Raw genomic sequence first — 16,763 nt, 5'->3', positions numbered from 1 at the left:
CTGCTAAACAGCCATCACTAACTCAGAGAGGCTGCTGCCTACATTGAGACCCAATCACTGGCCACTTTAATAAATGGATCACTAGTCACTTTAAACAATGCCACTTTAATTAATGCCACTTTAATAAATGGATCACTAGTCACTTTAAACAATGCCACTTTAAATAATGCCTCTTTAATCATGTTTACATATCTTAAATTACTCATATCACATGTATATACTGTATTTTACACCATCTATTGCATCTTGCCTATGCATCTCGGGCATCACTCATCCATATACTTATGTACATATTCTCATTCACCCTTTTAGATTTGTGTGTATTAGGTAGTTGTTGGAGAATTGTTAGATTACTTGTTAGACATTACTGCACTGTTGGAACTAGAAGCACAAGCATTTTGCAATTCTCGCATTAGCATCTGCTAACCATGTGTATGTGACCAATAAAATGTTCAAGTCTGGACTCTGGCTGGGCCACTCAAGGACCTTCAAAGAATTGTCCCGAAGCCACTCCTGCGTTGGCTTGGCTGTGAGCTTAGGGTCATTGTCCTGTTGGAAAGGTGAACTTTCGCCCCAGTCTGAGGTCCTGAGCACTCTGAAGCAGGTTTTCATCTAGGCTCTCTCTGTACTTTGCTCCGTTCATCTTTCCCTCGATTCTGGCTAGTCTTGCAGTCCCTGCCGCTGAAAAACATCCCCACAGCATGATGCTCCCACCACCATGCGTCACCATAGGGATGGTGCCAGGTTTCCTCTAGACGTGACGCTTGGCATTCAGGCCAAAGAGTTCAATCTTGATTTCAAATAAAATCAAATAAAATTGTCACATGTGCCGAATACAACAGGTGTAGACTTTACAGTGAAATGCTTAATTACAAGCCCTTAACCAACAATGCAGTTTTAAGAAAATACATTAAAAAGGTAAGAAATAAAAATAAATAATTAAAGAGCAGCAGTAAATAACAATAGTGAGGCCATATACAGGGGATACCGGTACAGAGTCCATGTGTGGGGGTACCGGTTAGTCAAGGTAATTGAGGTAATATGCTTGCCGTGCAGCACCAGAGAGAACAGTCTATGGCAAGTGTGGCTGGAGTCTTTGACCATTTTTAGGTCCTTCCTCTGACACCGCCTGGTATAGAGGTCCTGGATGGCAGGACCTCTACCCTCTGTAGTGCCATACCAGGTGGTGATGCAACCAGTCAGAATGCTCTCAATGGTGCAGCTATAAAACCTTTTGAGGATCTGAGGACACATGCCAAATTTGTCCAGTCTCCTGAGAGGGAATAGGTTTTGTCGTGCCTTCTTCACAACTGTCTTGTGTGCTTGGACTATGTTAGGTTGTTGGTGATGTGGACGCCAATGAACTTGAAGCTCTAAATCTGCTCCACTACAGCCCTGTCGATGAGAATGGGGGTGTGCTTGGTTCTCCTTTTCCTGTAGTCCACAATCATCTTCTTTGTTTTGATCGTGTTGAGGGAGAGTTTGTTGTCCTGGCACCACACGTCTAGGTCTCTGACCACCTCCCGATAGGCTGTCTCGTCGTTGTCGGTGATCAGGTCTACCACTGTTGTGTTATCGGCAAACTTAATGATGGTGTTGGAGTCATGCCTGGCCGTGCAGTCATGAGTGAACAGGGAGTAAAGGAGGGTCCTGAGCACGCACCTCTGAGAGGCCCCCGTGTTGAGGATCAGTGTGTTGGATGTGTTGTTCCCTACCCTTACCACCTGGGGGTGGCCTGTCAGGAAGTCCAAGATGCAATTACAGAGGGAGGTGTTTACTCTCTGTGGTGTTGAACACTGAGCTGTAGTCAATGAAAAGCATTCTCGCATATATGTTCCTTTTGTCTGGGTGTGAAAACCTGTTTTCACTTTGTCATTATGTGGTATTGTGTGTAGATTGCTGAGGATTTTCTTTTTTTAATCCAATTTAGAATAAGGCTGTAACTTAACTTTAATGAAGAAAAAGTTGAGATTTAAGTACTTTCCAAATGCACTGTACCACACACACACACACACACACACACACACACACACACACACACACACACACACACACACACACACACACACACACACACACACACACACACACACACACACACACACACACACACACACACACACACACACACACACACACACACACACACACACACACACACACACACACACTCCATATATGCTGCTGCTACTCTGTTTATTATATATCCTGATTGCCTAGTCTCTTTTACCCCTACCTACCTGTACATACTGTATTACCTCAATACCTCAACTACCTCGTGCCACTGCACATTGACTTGGTACCGCTAATCCTTCTATATCCTTGTATATTGTGTTACTATTTCCTTATTTATTTAGCAAATATTTTTCCATTTTTTATTACCACGCTGCCGAACGCTCCTCTCCTCCATTTTATCAACAAAACAAAAACAAATGCTGATTCCAGCTCTAAAGAAACATCGGTAAATGGTTAATAAACAGTCAACAGATAAACCTTGCATACTCACCAGAGTAACTTTCCTCTCGATGTGTCCGTAGTTGAAGTTTCCATTCTGGATGGACTGGTATGCCTTGTGGAGTTTCCAGGCTATGCCGGAATAGGAAAAGAGGATGACGAGGCAGGGGATGAAGGTACAGAAGATAGACAGAGACATGATGAAGGTAGAGTGGTTCAGGGAGTCTTGGTAGCTTGCCCAGTCCACGGAGCAGGCCACTCCGAAGGGCTCCGGTCCGTAGCCGCCCCAGCCAAAGAGAGGGAACACAGCCCACAGCCCAGAGTACAGCCAGATCAAACTGATCACCATGGTGATGGTCCGACGCTGGAACTTGTTGCCTGGTGGAGAGGTAGAGTATAAGCCTAACACTAGCCCTAACCCTTACTCCGAGCCTAACCTTAGACAAAACCTCATTTTAACCCTAGCCAGATAACATTGATCACCATCTTGACTGTGTCATGCTGGAACTTACCACCTGTACTAGAGGTAGAGAGGAGTGTACAGGTGAGGAAAGCTATAGCCCTGTAACGATAGGCTCCCTTATCCTTAAAGGAAAGATTCACCCATTTTGAATGCTATATTGTTTTTGTTAAACTCAGAGTGATGTTCTTTCAATTCCCTGGGTCATTTCATGTTTGCATGTGTATCTGCCGTATTGCCATTCAAGCATGCAGACCATTGACTGGTATGATGTAGCATTGCGATAAAGCAGCTCTCACTACACTCTCTACACTAATGTCTATCATACATGTCAGATTTTAATACTGGCCGATGTCATAACGCGGGAGAGTGTCTTCTCTCAAATGAGCCATTGATCATATTTTTGCGCTATTCCTACCTCAAGAAATGTGTAATTTAACAGAGGGTCTACCACATTTATTCTATTTGTCTGCCTCTTCAATCCAGGTTGCATTGCAAGGTTCCGTTACTACTGCAAAACACATCAATCTGCAGATTGAACATGGTGAGATTGTAGACTCCTAAATTGATAGCGCAGTGTCTTTTGGTGATTTTACAACTAACTAGCTACTTCACATGCCGATATTAACTTTGGTATTATTGTATGTAGGTACATTTGCTAGCTAGCTAGCCAACCAGCCAATAGAGAGAACATTGCACTGTGGGTTTTGAAGTCGATTTGAGCTGCAACAGATTTCCACAATTAATTCCTAATCTTGCTACCAATCTTATTATAACAACAAAATGAAAACTTTGTTAACCACAAATTATTGTTCTCACATATTAGTGTTATTTAATACTGTACACAATAGGAGTTTGTTGTTTTGGGTTGATTTTTCCTTTAAGGTTGTGGTTAGAGTTTCTTTGGGCTATGTGTCCAGGGGTTAGCAGATAACCTCTGGCTATTGCTTCACTTCATTAGAGCTAAATTAAGCTCAGATTAACACACAACAAAAATACTCTTTGTATCAAATACTCCCCCCCCCCCACCAAAGAAAACAACACATTTGTCGAAACCAAATACAACAAATGTAGTTTAAAAAAATTAAAATGTGTTCGTTAGTAATCAAATATAACAGCTGGCATTGAATCACACAGTATATATTTGATTATTATTCTTTCAACACTTAACTTACTTTTTCAGTTTGGTTAAACCTAATGAATAGCATAAATACAAAATAATACACTGAATATTCAAAACATTTTTTAATGTTAGTTGATTTTTCACTTTGGATTTATCCTATCCAAATGTATTTATTTGTGTTACAAGCAATTAAATACATATCCTGGGGCGGCAGGGTAGCCTAGTGGTTAGAGTGTTGGACTAGTAACCGGAAGGATGCAAGTTTAAACCGCTGAACTGACAAGGTACAAATCTGTCGTTCTGCCCCTGAACAGGCAGTTAACCCACTGTTCCTAGGCCGTCATTGAAATAAGAATGTGTTCTTAACTGATTTGCCTAGTTAAATAAAGGTAAAATAAATACCTATGAAGTGTCTTGGTGGTTACAAACTTCTTCCAGTCTCATAGTAAAGGGTCTGAATACTTGTGTAAATAAGGTATTTCTGTTTTTATTTTTTAATACATGTGCAAAAAATATATATATATTTTAAAACTCTTATAACTTTGTCATTATGGGGTATTTTTAGATAAATTGATGAGGATTAATCCATTTTAGAATAAGGCTGTACCGAAAAATTCAGTGCTGGCAGTAAACATATAATCATAAAATAAAACAAAAAACAAAACACATAACCTGGAATGACATTCACTATCACGGGTGGCCAAAAATGACAAACTGAAATCCAAGCCCCCAATAGGCCACTCCTCCAACTCTTCTGTTAGGCTGCAGTCACTAAATTGCAAACACCACTATGCAAAGCAAATGTGCATGAGGCGTTGAAAGGAATTTAAAAGCTTTCATTCAAAAAATAAATCACGTTGATCTAACAAATTCGTTATTTGACTTCAAGCAAATTTTATAAAATACGTTGAACAAACCAAAGCATAATTTTGGATCAGGCCAATCAGAAAAAGCACTTCAGATGAACAACAGTGCCATCCCACTTTTTACAATGCACTGATGAGAATTGGTTTTGACAAGATGCCAGTGGCTAGCTCGGTTGCCATCCGACCCACCATGGCTGCATTTGGAAACAACCCCCTACCACAGAATTAGAATCAGAAATCTATTTCTGAGCCAACAGTTTGGAACTGTAATCAGCACATTAGATAGTGAGATAGATGTGATGGTGAATATAATTCATAAATTAATGAATAAACAAATGAATAATGTGATGGCTGATCTATCTAATGATGAAAGAAATGTGCCTGTGAAGATCTCATGTTATGTAGGCTAATTGGCAGAGCAACTGTTAGGTTGGTTTTAGACAGTCAGCCCAATTCTGATATTTTTTTTCACTAACTGGTCTTTGTGTATGTGCACAGGCATGAAACAGTTATGTGCACATAAACTCTTGTGTTTGAATGTACTGTATCATATCCATTAGTAGCTGCTGTCATTCAACTTGTTTTTATATGGTGAATGCACACGTCTGTGTGTGTGTACACCTCCGTGAGAATATGTTGTATAAAGTATGCCTTTTCAATATTTTATGTGTTCTGGCAAAGATCAGCCAGATTGGATGTATCTACCATTGATACACAACTGACAACCTTCTGGCGTGCTGCCATGATTTAATCCCAACCTCACCTCATCTGCTGGTTAAACGCTGGGTTTTACAATAGAAGTAGAATCACTTATTATTGTAATTGTATGGGTGTTCATCTCTCCTGCTGTGTGTAGATGGTGATGATATGAAACCGGTATAGAACAGTCCAGAGCCTTAAGAAGTAAACTTATTTCCGGTTTATTTTCTTGTACAGTATTTTATCTGCAACAGGGGATTATCATTCATAAACCGTTCATGTCATGCATATACATACTGTATGCACAAACGTTTCAAATGAATAGCCTTCTTCCTAGGTATGTGGGACACAGACAAATGGGTGTCCAGAACTGGGAATGTCAAACATTTCCTGGTGACTCTCCATGTGTTCCAACAGCCTTGACAGATGAATAGCCTTCTTCCTTGGTATGCGGGACACAGACAAATGGGTGTCCAGAACTGGGAATGTCAAACATTTCCTGGTGACTCTCCATGTGTTCCAACAGCCTTGACAGATGAATAGCCTTCTTCCTTGGTATGCGGGACACAGACAAATGGGTGTCCAGAACTGGGAATGTCAAACATTTCCTGGTGACTCTCCATGTGTTCCAACAGCCTTGACAGATGAATAGCCTTCTTCCTTGGTATGCGGGACACAGACAAATGGGTGTCCAGAACTGGGAATGTCAAACATTTCCTGGTGACTCTCCATGTGTTCCAACAGCCTTGACAGATGAATAGCCTTCTTCCTTGGTATGCGGGACACAGACAAATGGGTGTCCAGAACTGGGAATGTCAAACATTTCCTGGTGACTCTCCATGTGTTCCAACAGCCTTGACAGATGAATAGCCTTCTTCCTTGGTATGCGGGACACAGACAAATGGGTGTCCAGAACTGGGAATGTCAAACATTTCCTGGTGACTCTCCATGTGTTCCAACAGCCTTGACAGATGAATAGCCTTCTTCCTCAGTATGGAATGCGGGACACAGAACTGGGAATGTCAAGCATTTCCTGGTGACTCTCCATGCGTCCCAACAGCCTTGACAGATGAATAGCCTTCTTCCTTGGTATGCGGGACACAGACAAATGGGTGTCCAGAACTGGGAATGTCAAACATTTCCTGGTGACTCTCCATGCGTCCCAACAGCCTTGACAGCCATATACCACAGTAGCCGATAGGGTTTAACATGTGTAACCGGGATCCCAGGACTCTCCAGGGAATACTTTTCCACAACTGGGAAGTAAAAAACAAATCCTCCAATGTGCACTAATGTAATTTCACAAAATACACAGATTTAACCTCTCTACTGTTAGAAAGCCGGATCAACTAAGAATACCTAAGAGTGAGTTAAGCTATTTTGTAAACGCAATTAAGGTAATTAACTGGAATGATCTTTTGTCCTATACAGACGTTGAGTTTTTCTATCCACAATCCAGACTACAATAAATGGTTTCCTAAAGAAAATCAAATCCAAACCTGGCCAAAAGAGCACTCTTCCTTGGTTAAATGGAGAAATCTGGAAATTGATGAAAGAATGAGTTTATGCTCTAAAAATAGCCCTAAGATCCAAATTAGAGCATGACAGACGTAGGTTTACCATGTTGAGAAATAAGGTGATGAAAGAAATCAGACAGACCAAGGCAAACCTTTTTATTAACATAATTGGTGAAGCAAAAGGAAATTCTAAATTGATCTTAGAGAATCTAAAAAAGTGAATAGGGAAAGACCAGAGTAAACACTGCAAAAAGACTGGAAATCATGGTGAACAACAATCTAACACAGGATGCAGTCGAAATAGCAATAGCCTTCAATTCCTACTTTATTGACTCTGTCAGGGTACTGACACAGAACCCCTCCACTGGTTTCTTGGTCTCAGTGCTAGTAAATGATGCTCAACCTGTCTTCATCATAAGGGAGGTTTCTGAGTCAAAGGTGAACAAGGTGATTAGCTCACCAAAGAATTCTAAAGCTAAATATGTGTTTGGGCTGGACTCTACCTTTCTTAAAAACTACAAAGAGTCACTCATTGGCCCCATTACTAAGGTCACCAACACATCTATTGGTCTCGGGGTGTTTCCAAGGGTATGGAAGTCGGCCATAATAACGGCCATCTTTAAATCAGGCGACCCTGCTGACGTGGGTAACTACAGGCCCATTAGTATACTACCTGTGGTGTCAAAGGTTGTTGAAAAGTGTGTAGCAGAACAACTGATTGCCCACCTCAACAACAACCCCTTCATATTACACTCCAAGCAGTTTGGCTTCAGAGCGAAACACTCCACAGAAACGGCCAACTGCTTTCTTCTGTAAAATGTGAAGTCCAAGATAGACAAAGGGGGCGTTGTTGGTGCTGTGTTTCTGGACCTAAGGAAGGCTTTTGATACTGTTAACCATGAGATTCTCATCACAAAATTGTCTAAGTTCAACTTGTCCCCTGATGTCTTGAGATGGATGAAATCATACCTTGAAGGCAGAACTCAGTGTGTCAGAGTGAGCAATGAGCTGTCGCCCACTCTTAGCTATGACGTGGGCGTGCCCCAAGGGTCAATACTGGTGCCCCTCCTGTTCAGCCTGTACATTAATGATCTGCCTTCTGTCTGTACTGGGTCTGAAGTTCAAATGTATGCAGATGATACAGTGATATATGTGCATGGAAAGAGCAAACAACAAGCTGCACAAGAACTCACTACTGTAATGGTCCAGGTTACAAAGTGGCTCAGTGACTCGTGTTTGCATCTCAATGTGAAAAAAACTGTTTGCATGTTCTTCACAAATAGGGATACAGATGCTACTGAGCCAGATGTCTATGTATCAGGGGAGAAACTCCAGGTGGTATCTGATCTTAACCTCTAGCGTCGAGCAATCCCGTATCCGGGAGCGTAATCTTAGCCTCAAGCTCATTACCATAACGCAACGTTAACTATTCATGAAAATCGCAAAAGGCAAAGCTTGTGAGCCAATATATTTATTTTTGCTAGGCATCTCTGTCACAGACATAACATCTGTGTTAACAGAGCCATGAGGGAAAAATCTTCTCCTGTCCTAGAGCCTATTTTCCTAACCAGTCCCAATCACATTGAAACACAAAATCCAGACTGCTGTATCGCATAAAAACTCCTAATTGTCTTCTGTAATCTATAGATTTCAATGCATTATCAAAGCCAGGGGTGCAACTTTCACTTCACATTCTGAAATTGCATTTTTGCCCCCCCCCCCCCAAGTTTGCCCTCCCCTCCAAGTTTGATCATTGCATTGTGATTTAAATTCAGCTCCAGTGTGCTTTAGGACCATGTGGATGCCTCAGAGCAGTCGGGTAGGCTGTTTTATTGTTTCAGCCGGCTGGATTTAGGACCAGACAGACACCACAGAGCGTACAGACAGGCTGTGTGAAGGCAAAGCTTCTGAAAGGCTGGCGTATAGGACCCGCACAGGAAAGATGAACAGAGGTAGCTGCTGTGTGTATTGCGCTTTTTCTCCGAGTTGTAAAAGCAAGCAGAGCAGAAACTGGCTACTCTTTATTTGACTGATCTAGCTGGCAAGGTAACTGCTGTTTGACAGAAAAATAAATGTTTATTCCCAGTGCTGAGCTAGTAGTGTAACTGATAAGTTAGCTAAAGTTTCATCCCCCCTCGACTGAAGTGAATGAACTATTAGCAGCTAGTTAGATAGCTAGTAGCTACCATAGCCAGTTCAGCTCTAGCTATTCTCTAACTATCTTTCAGGTAGCAGTATCTAACAGCTGTTGTATGGAAATATTTGGTAGCCATTGTTTTGTCCCGTTTCAACAGAAGTACATTTGATGATATACCATTGTACTATTAGCTAGCAGAGCTAGCCAAAAATTGTGTAATGTTAGCTAGTTATCTAGCTGAATATTGAATATTGGTCAATCACACTAGACCTGAATCAAATGATGAAACCAGCGGCCAAATGATTGAAGACCGATATTCTGATGTTTTTTCAGCCCAATGTGAGTTTTTATTAGTCAGTATAGCAATGGAATGTTAATGATCTGCCAGCTTCACTAGCTATTTCCCTACTTTTCACACTGACACGGTATAAGCAGCTCTACAGGCTTCACTGTCATGGTGCAAAGTCAGTTAGCAGGATAAGATGGTGACAGGGGTCCATGCAGGGTCAGACAGACAGGGAAGTCCAGTCTACAGAGCTCAGGTGAATATTGCAGTATATTATAACAATCAGTGAATGGATATAAAATTCCATCTTGAGTTGATGGGTAGGCTACAATCTGGTATCTGGGTATAATGGTAATGTCGAACCATTGATCCTATTCATGGTTAATATCATGTATACCAATGTCCTTCTTTGTCATGCCTCATCTGAGCAGGATCAGATGTTGACTCATCAGGGTCAGGCAGCCAGGGAAGACCAGTCTGTGACGGAGCTGAGGTGAATTTCCTCTGTGCAGCGAACACTGAACAAGCAAGAAGCTTAAAAGATTTAAACTATTTTAAGGCAGTCTGACTAACCTCTAAAGTTGATTTTCTGAACACGTATACGCCATCTCTGTTGCTCGAGGTCATCAGGCTGCTCATTATTACTGTCACGCCCTGACCTTAGAGATCCTTATTATTCTCTATGTTTGGTTATGTCAGGGTGTGACTCGGGTGGGAAAATCTATGTTTTCTATTTCTTTGTGTTTTTTGCTGAGTATGGTTACCAATCAGAGGCAGCTGCCTATCATTGTCTCTGATTGGGGATCATATATAGGTTGTCATTTTCCTTTTGGGTTTTGTGGGATCTTGTTTTCTGTATAGTTTATTTTGCCTTACAGAACTGTGCGCTTTCGTTTTTTGTCATTGTTATTTTGCTTTTGGTGTCATCAATAAAAAGAACGATGTATGCCTACCACGCTGCACCTTGGTCCGGTCATTCCACAAACGAGAGCCGTAACAATTACGCACACCTGTCACCATCTTTACGGGCATCAGCGCCTCATCAGACTCACATGGACTCAATCACCTGCCTGATTACCTTCCCTACACGTCGCTCCGGTTGGTTCTTTCCCCAGGCGTTACTGTTTCTGTGCCAGTGTTCATGCCTGTACGCTACCCCTGTTTCTTGTTCTGTTCTATATTCATTTATTTATTAAATACACTCCCTAAACTTGATTCCCGACTCCCAGCATACGTGTTACATTTCCAAACTGTATCAATGGTTGATAGAGGCTTTCCCGATGACACAAAACATGTGAAACAAAGATGTGAGGAAGATCTGTGAGACGCTATTGATGATGATGAATGGATACAGAAATGTTAGAATGCCCAGTCATGTTCATATCATCTCAGACATAAATTACTGCCGTTTAAAACCATTCATAGAATGTACTACATGCCAGTGAAACTGAATATCATGCACACAGAAATGTAATTATTCTGATGGCAGTGTAAAACACAAAAGGGGACATGCAGTGCATTCAGAAAGTATTTAGACCCCTTGACGTTTTGTTACATTACAGCCTTATTCTAAAATGGAATAAATAAATACAAATTCACATCAATCTACACGCAATAACCGATAATGGCAAAGCGAAATCAGAAATACTTTATTTACATACATTTCCAAAACATTTCAGCAACATTGAAGGTCCCAAAGTATTCAGTGGCCTCCATGAATCTTAAATGGAAGAAGTTTGGAACCACCTGGAGCTGGCCGCCCGGCCAAACGGAGCAATCGGAGGAGAAGGGCCTTGATCAGGAACCCGATGGTCAAGAACCCGATGATCACTCTGACAGAGTTCCTCTGTTGAGATGGGAGAACATCCCAGGAGGACAACCATCTCTACAGAACTTCACCAATCAGGCCTTTATGGTAGTGGCCACATGGAAGCCAATCCTTAGTAAAATGCACATGACAGCCCGCTTGGAGTTTACCAAAAACCACCCAAAGGACTCAGACCATGAGATACAAGTTTCTCTGGTCTGATGAAACCAACATTGAACTCTGGCCTGAATGCCAGGCGTGGTGTCTGGAGGAAACCTTTCATCATCCCAACTTTGAAGCGTGGTGGCAGCATCATGTGGTGGGGATGTTTTTCAGCGGCAGGGACTGGAAGACTAGTTAGGTGTAAGGGAAAGATGAAAGGAGCAAAGTACAGAGAGATCCTTGAAGAAACCCTGCTCCAGAGCACTTAGGACCTCAGACTGGGGCAAAGGTTCACCTTCCAACAGGAGAATGACCCTAAGCACAGCCAAGACCACGCAGGAGTAACTTTGGGACAAGTCTCTGAATGTCCTAAGTTGGCCCAGCCCAGACTTGAACCTGATCGAACATCTCTGGAGAGACCTGAAAATAGCTGTGCAGCGACTCCCCATTAAAGCTGACAGAGCTTGACAGGATCTGATGAGAAGAATGTGGGAAAATTCCCAAATACAGGAGTGCCAAGCTTGTAGTGTCATATTCAAAAAATATGTGTGGTGGAAATTCTAACCAAAAGAACAGCAACTTTATTATAAGATTTGCAAAAAATGTGGAATTCAAAAATCACTCAAAATGGTTCAGAGTTGAAAGTCCAATGAACAGAGTTGGCTCTCTCCAATAAACAGAAAGTACATCCTCTTATCTATGTAACAGTTAGCAGATGTGCAGAAACAGGGCCGGGGAACAGAGTTGTAAAAAGTAATTTAACTCATCTGTGCAGATCAAGATAGCTGATATCGCCACCGTTCTCAGTTCCTCCCTGCAATTCCCACATAGCTAAATTCCTCCAGTAAACACTGGAGGTGACATGCTGCGGTCGCACCCAAACATAAATCTGTATGCTCAGATTTATGACTAAGTCACACAAGACAAGTTTGTATCAGTAAAGAAATACTAGCATATACCAATGGACAAATCTTTAAGTTTGAACAGCATTCTTTAAGTAAAACAGTATGTCTAATTAAACAGCATAGTATGTCATTCATTCATTTCCTCCACAGACTTGAGGCTGTAATTGCTGCCGAAGGTGCTTCAACAAAGTACTGAGTAAAGGGTCAGAAGACTTATGTAAATGTGATATTTCAGTTTGAAATGTTTTATATACTGTATTTTGATCAAATATCTAAAAACCTATTTTTGCTTTGCCATTATATATTATTGTGTGTAGATTGACGAGGGGGAAAAAACTAATCCATTTTAGAATAAGGCTGTAACGTAACAAAATATGAAAAAGTCAAGGGATCTGAATACTTTCAGAATACACTGTATTTGCATATGTTATGGTCTTGTGAAGGTTGGATGAATTCTGTCAAAGAGTATGTTATTTTATTTCAACACGTCTACAGATTCTCCTATCTCCCTGTTTTTGTCATGCCTGCTTCCGCTCCCCCTCTGTGGTGCTCGAGGGCGCCAGGTGGCCCATCATTACGCACACCTGTCACCATCATTACATGCATCTGGGCAATATTGGACTCACCTGGATTCCATTACTTTGTTGATTTCCCATCTATATCTGTCTGCTCCCCAGTTTGTTCCCGTGTCAGCATTATTGTTGTTATGTTTTTCATGTCCAGACGCTGTCCTGTCTTGTTTCATGTCTGATTATTAATTAAATGTTCACTCCCTGTACATGCTTATCTTCTCCAAGCGTCTGTCCTTACAGTTTTTAATTGCATGGAAACGTTGATACTGGAGACTTATCAGAATAAACTGTGTAACCTAGCATTTATACTAAGAAATTCATTGCCATTAATTGGAAGGCTGGTTAAACTCCCACAATGGATGGAAGAAATGTCAAGTTATGTATCACCTGATTTATTAGACGATTAAGGGTATACTGTAACTTTCATAAGGTCTGGATGCCTTACATAGAATACAGCACGACAAAAGGAGTCTGTATTGAAAAATGCCCATGTCATGGGAGATACCTATTTAGGTTAGGACATCTACTTTATGCATCACACAAGTAATTTTTCAAACCATTGTTTACAGACAGATTATTTCACCGTATCACAATTCCCGCGGGTCAGAAGTTGTGCCGTTAAACAGCTTGGAAAATTCCAGAAAATTATGTCATGGCTTAACTTCTCGGATATAGGGGGCGCTCTTGTAATTTATGGATGGAGCGTTGGAAAGAAAACACTCTGACGTTTCCAAAACTGCAAAGATATTGTCTGTGAGTGCCACAGAACTAATGCTACAGGCGAAACCAAGATGAAATTTCATACAAGAAGTGCCCCAGATTTTGAATGCGCTGTGTTCCAATGTCTCCTTATATGGCTGTGTATGGGTCACGAATGAGCTTAGACTTTCTGTCGTTTCCCCAAGGTGTCGACAGCATTGTGACGTATTTGTAGACAAATCATTGGAAGATTGACCTTAAGAGACTACATCTACCAGGTGGCCGCTTGGTGTCATCCGTTGCAATTATTGCGTAATCTCCAGCTGCGTGTATTGTTAGTTTGCTTCAAGGAAAAACACAGCTGCCACGAATGATTTATCATCGAATAAATATGTGAAAAACACCTTGAGGTTTGATTCTAAACAACGTTTGCCATGTTTCTGTCGATATTGTGGAGTTAATTTGGTAAAAAGTTTGGCGTTGTAGAGACTGCATTTTCAGATTTTTTTCTTAGCCAAACGTGATGAACAAAACAGAGCGATTTCTCCTACACAAATAATATTTTGGGATAAAATGAACATTTGCTATCTAACTGAGAGTCTCCTCATTGAAAACATCCGAAGTTCTTCAAAGGTTAATGATTTTATTTGAATGCTTTTCTTGTTTTTGTGAAAATGTTGCCTGCTGAATGCTAGGCTTAATGCTATGCTAACTATCAATACTCTTACACAAATGCTTGTGTAGCTATGGTTGAAAAGCATATTTTGAAAATCTGATATGACAGTGTTGTTAACAAAAGGCTAAGCTTGTGAGTGAATATATTTCTTTCATTTCATCTGCGATTTTCATGAATAGTTAACGTTGCGTTACGGTAATGATCTTGAGGCTATAATTACGCTCCCGGATACGGGATTGCTTGACGCTAGAGGTTAAGAAGCTACTGATCGACATCATTTGAGTCAATTGGGGGTGTACCTGGGGATGTATTTCAAGGCCTCCCTCCAAACTCAGTGCCTCTTTGCTTGACATCATGGGAAAATCAAAAGAAATCAACCAAGACCACAGGTTTCATCCTTGGGAGCAATTTCCAAATGCCTGAAGGTACCACGTTCATCTGTACAAACGATAATACGCAGCTATAAACACCATGGGACCACGCAACCATCATACCGCTCAGGAAGGAGACGCGTTCTGTCTCCTAGAGATGAACGTACTTTGGTGCGAAAAGTGCAAATCAATCCCAGAACTACAGCAAAGGACCTTCTGGATGATAGCGAGGTGAACAGGCAGTGGTTCGGGTGGTTGATGTCCTTGATGATCTTTATGGCCTTCCTGTAACATCGGGTGGTGTAGGTGTCCTGGAGGGCAGGTAGTTTGCCCCCAGTGATGCGTTGTGCAGTCCTCACCACCCTCTGGAGAGCCTTACGGTTGAGGGCGGAGCAGTTGCCGTACCAGGCGGTGATACAGCCCGCCAGGATGCTCTCGATTGTGCATCTGTAGAAGTTTGTGAGTGCTTTTGGTGACAAGCCGAATTTCTTCAGCCTCCTGAGGTTGAAGAGGCGCTGCTGCGCCTTCTTCACGACACTGTCAGTGTGAGTGGACCAATTCAGTTTGTCTGTGATGTGTATGCCGAGGAACTTAAAACTAGCTACCCTCTCCACTACTGTTCCATCGATGTGGATAGGGGGGTGTTCCCTCTGCTGTTTCCTGAAGTCCACAATCATCTCCTTAGTTTTGTTGACGTTGAGTGTGAGGTTATTTTCCTGACACCACACTCCGAGGGCCCTCACCTCCTCCCTGTAGGCCGTCTCGTCATTGTTGGTAATCAAGCCTACCACTGTTGTGTCGTCCGCAAACTTGATGATTGAGTTGGAGGCGTGCGTGGCCACTCAGTCGTGGGTGAACAGGGAGTACAGGAGAGGGCTCAGAACGCACCCTTGTGGGGCCCCCGTGTTGAGGATCAGCGGGGAGGAGATGTTGTTGCCTACCCTCACCACCTGGGGGCGGCCCGTCAGGAAGTCCAGTACCCAGTTGCACTGGGCGGGGTCGAGACCCAGGGTCTCGAGCTTGATGACGAGCTTGGAGGGTACTATGGTGTTGAATGCCGAGCTGTAGTCGATGAACAGCATTCTCACATAGGTTTCCTCTTGTCCAGGTGGGTTAGGGCAGTGTGCAGTGTGGTTGAGATTGCATCGTCTGTGGACCTATTTGGGCGGTAAGCAAATTGGAGTGGGTCTAGGGTGTCAGGTAGGGTGGAGGTGATATGGTCCTTGACTAGTCTCTCAAAGCACTTCATGATGACGGAAGTGAGTGCTACGGGGCGGTAGTCGTTTAGCTCAGTTACCTTAGCTTTCTTGGGAACAGGAACAATGGTGGCCCTCTTGAAGCATGTGGGAACAGCAGACTGGTATAGGGATTGATTGAATATGTCCGTAAACACACCGGCCAGCTGGTCTGCGCATGCTCTGAGGGCGCGGCTGGGGATGCCGTCTGGGCCTGCAGCCTTGCGAGGGTTAACACGTTTAAATGTCTACTCACCTCGGCTGCAGTGAAGGAGAGACCGCATGTTTTCGTTGCAGGCCGTGTCAGTGGCAATGTATTGTCCTCAAAGCGGGCAAAAAAGTTATTTAGTCTGCCTGGGAGCAAGACATCCTGGTCCGTGACTGGGCTGGGTTTCTTCTTGTAGTCCGTGATTGACTGTAGACCCTGCCACATGCCTCTTGTGTCTGAGCCATTGAATTGAGATTCTACTTTGTCTCTGTACTGACGCTTAGCTTGTTTAATAGCCTTGCGGAGGGAATAGCTGCATTGTTTATATTCGGACATGTTACCAGACACCTTGCCCTGATTAAAAGCAGTGGTTCGCGCTTTCAGTTTCACGCGAATGCTGCCATCAAACCACGGTTTCTGGTTTGGGAATGTTTTTATCGTTGCTATGGGAACGACATCTTCGACGCACGTTCTAATGAACTCGCACACCGAATCAGCGTATTCATCAATATTTCCATCTGACGCAATACGAAACATGTCCCAGTCCACGTGATGGAAGCAGTCTTGGAGTGTAGAGTCAGCTTGG

General features: G+C 42.5%; 1 protein-coding gene across 1 annotated transcript in view; it reads right to left on the bottom strand.

Moving 5' to 3' along the window:
• Positions 1–16,763, bottom strand: part of opn8a (opsin 8, group member a) — a 69,617-nt gene that overhangs the window by 8,256 nt on the left and 44,598 nt on the right. Inside the window, exon 3 of the mRNA XM_046299185.1 lies at positions 2,507–2,832. Within this exon, the coding sequence (XP_046155141.1) occupies positions 2,507–2,832 (326 nt within the window). The remainder of the gene's footprint in view (positions 1–2,506; positions 2,833–16,763) is intronic.

Source organism: Oncorhynchus gorbuscha, linkage group LG14 (assembly GCF_021184085.1).
Source record: "Oncorhynchus gorbuscha isolate QuinsamMale2020 ecotype Even-year linkage group LG14, OgorEven_v1.0, whole genome shotgun sequence".
Taxonomy (NCBI): domain Eukaryota; kingdom Metazoa; phylum Chordata; class Actinopteri; order Salmoniformes; family Salmonidae; genus Oncorhynchus; species Oncorhynchus gorbuscha.
Note: the sequence above shows the minus strand (reverse complement) of the source record. Positions and strands in the feature narration are given on the sequence as shown.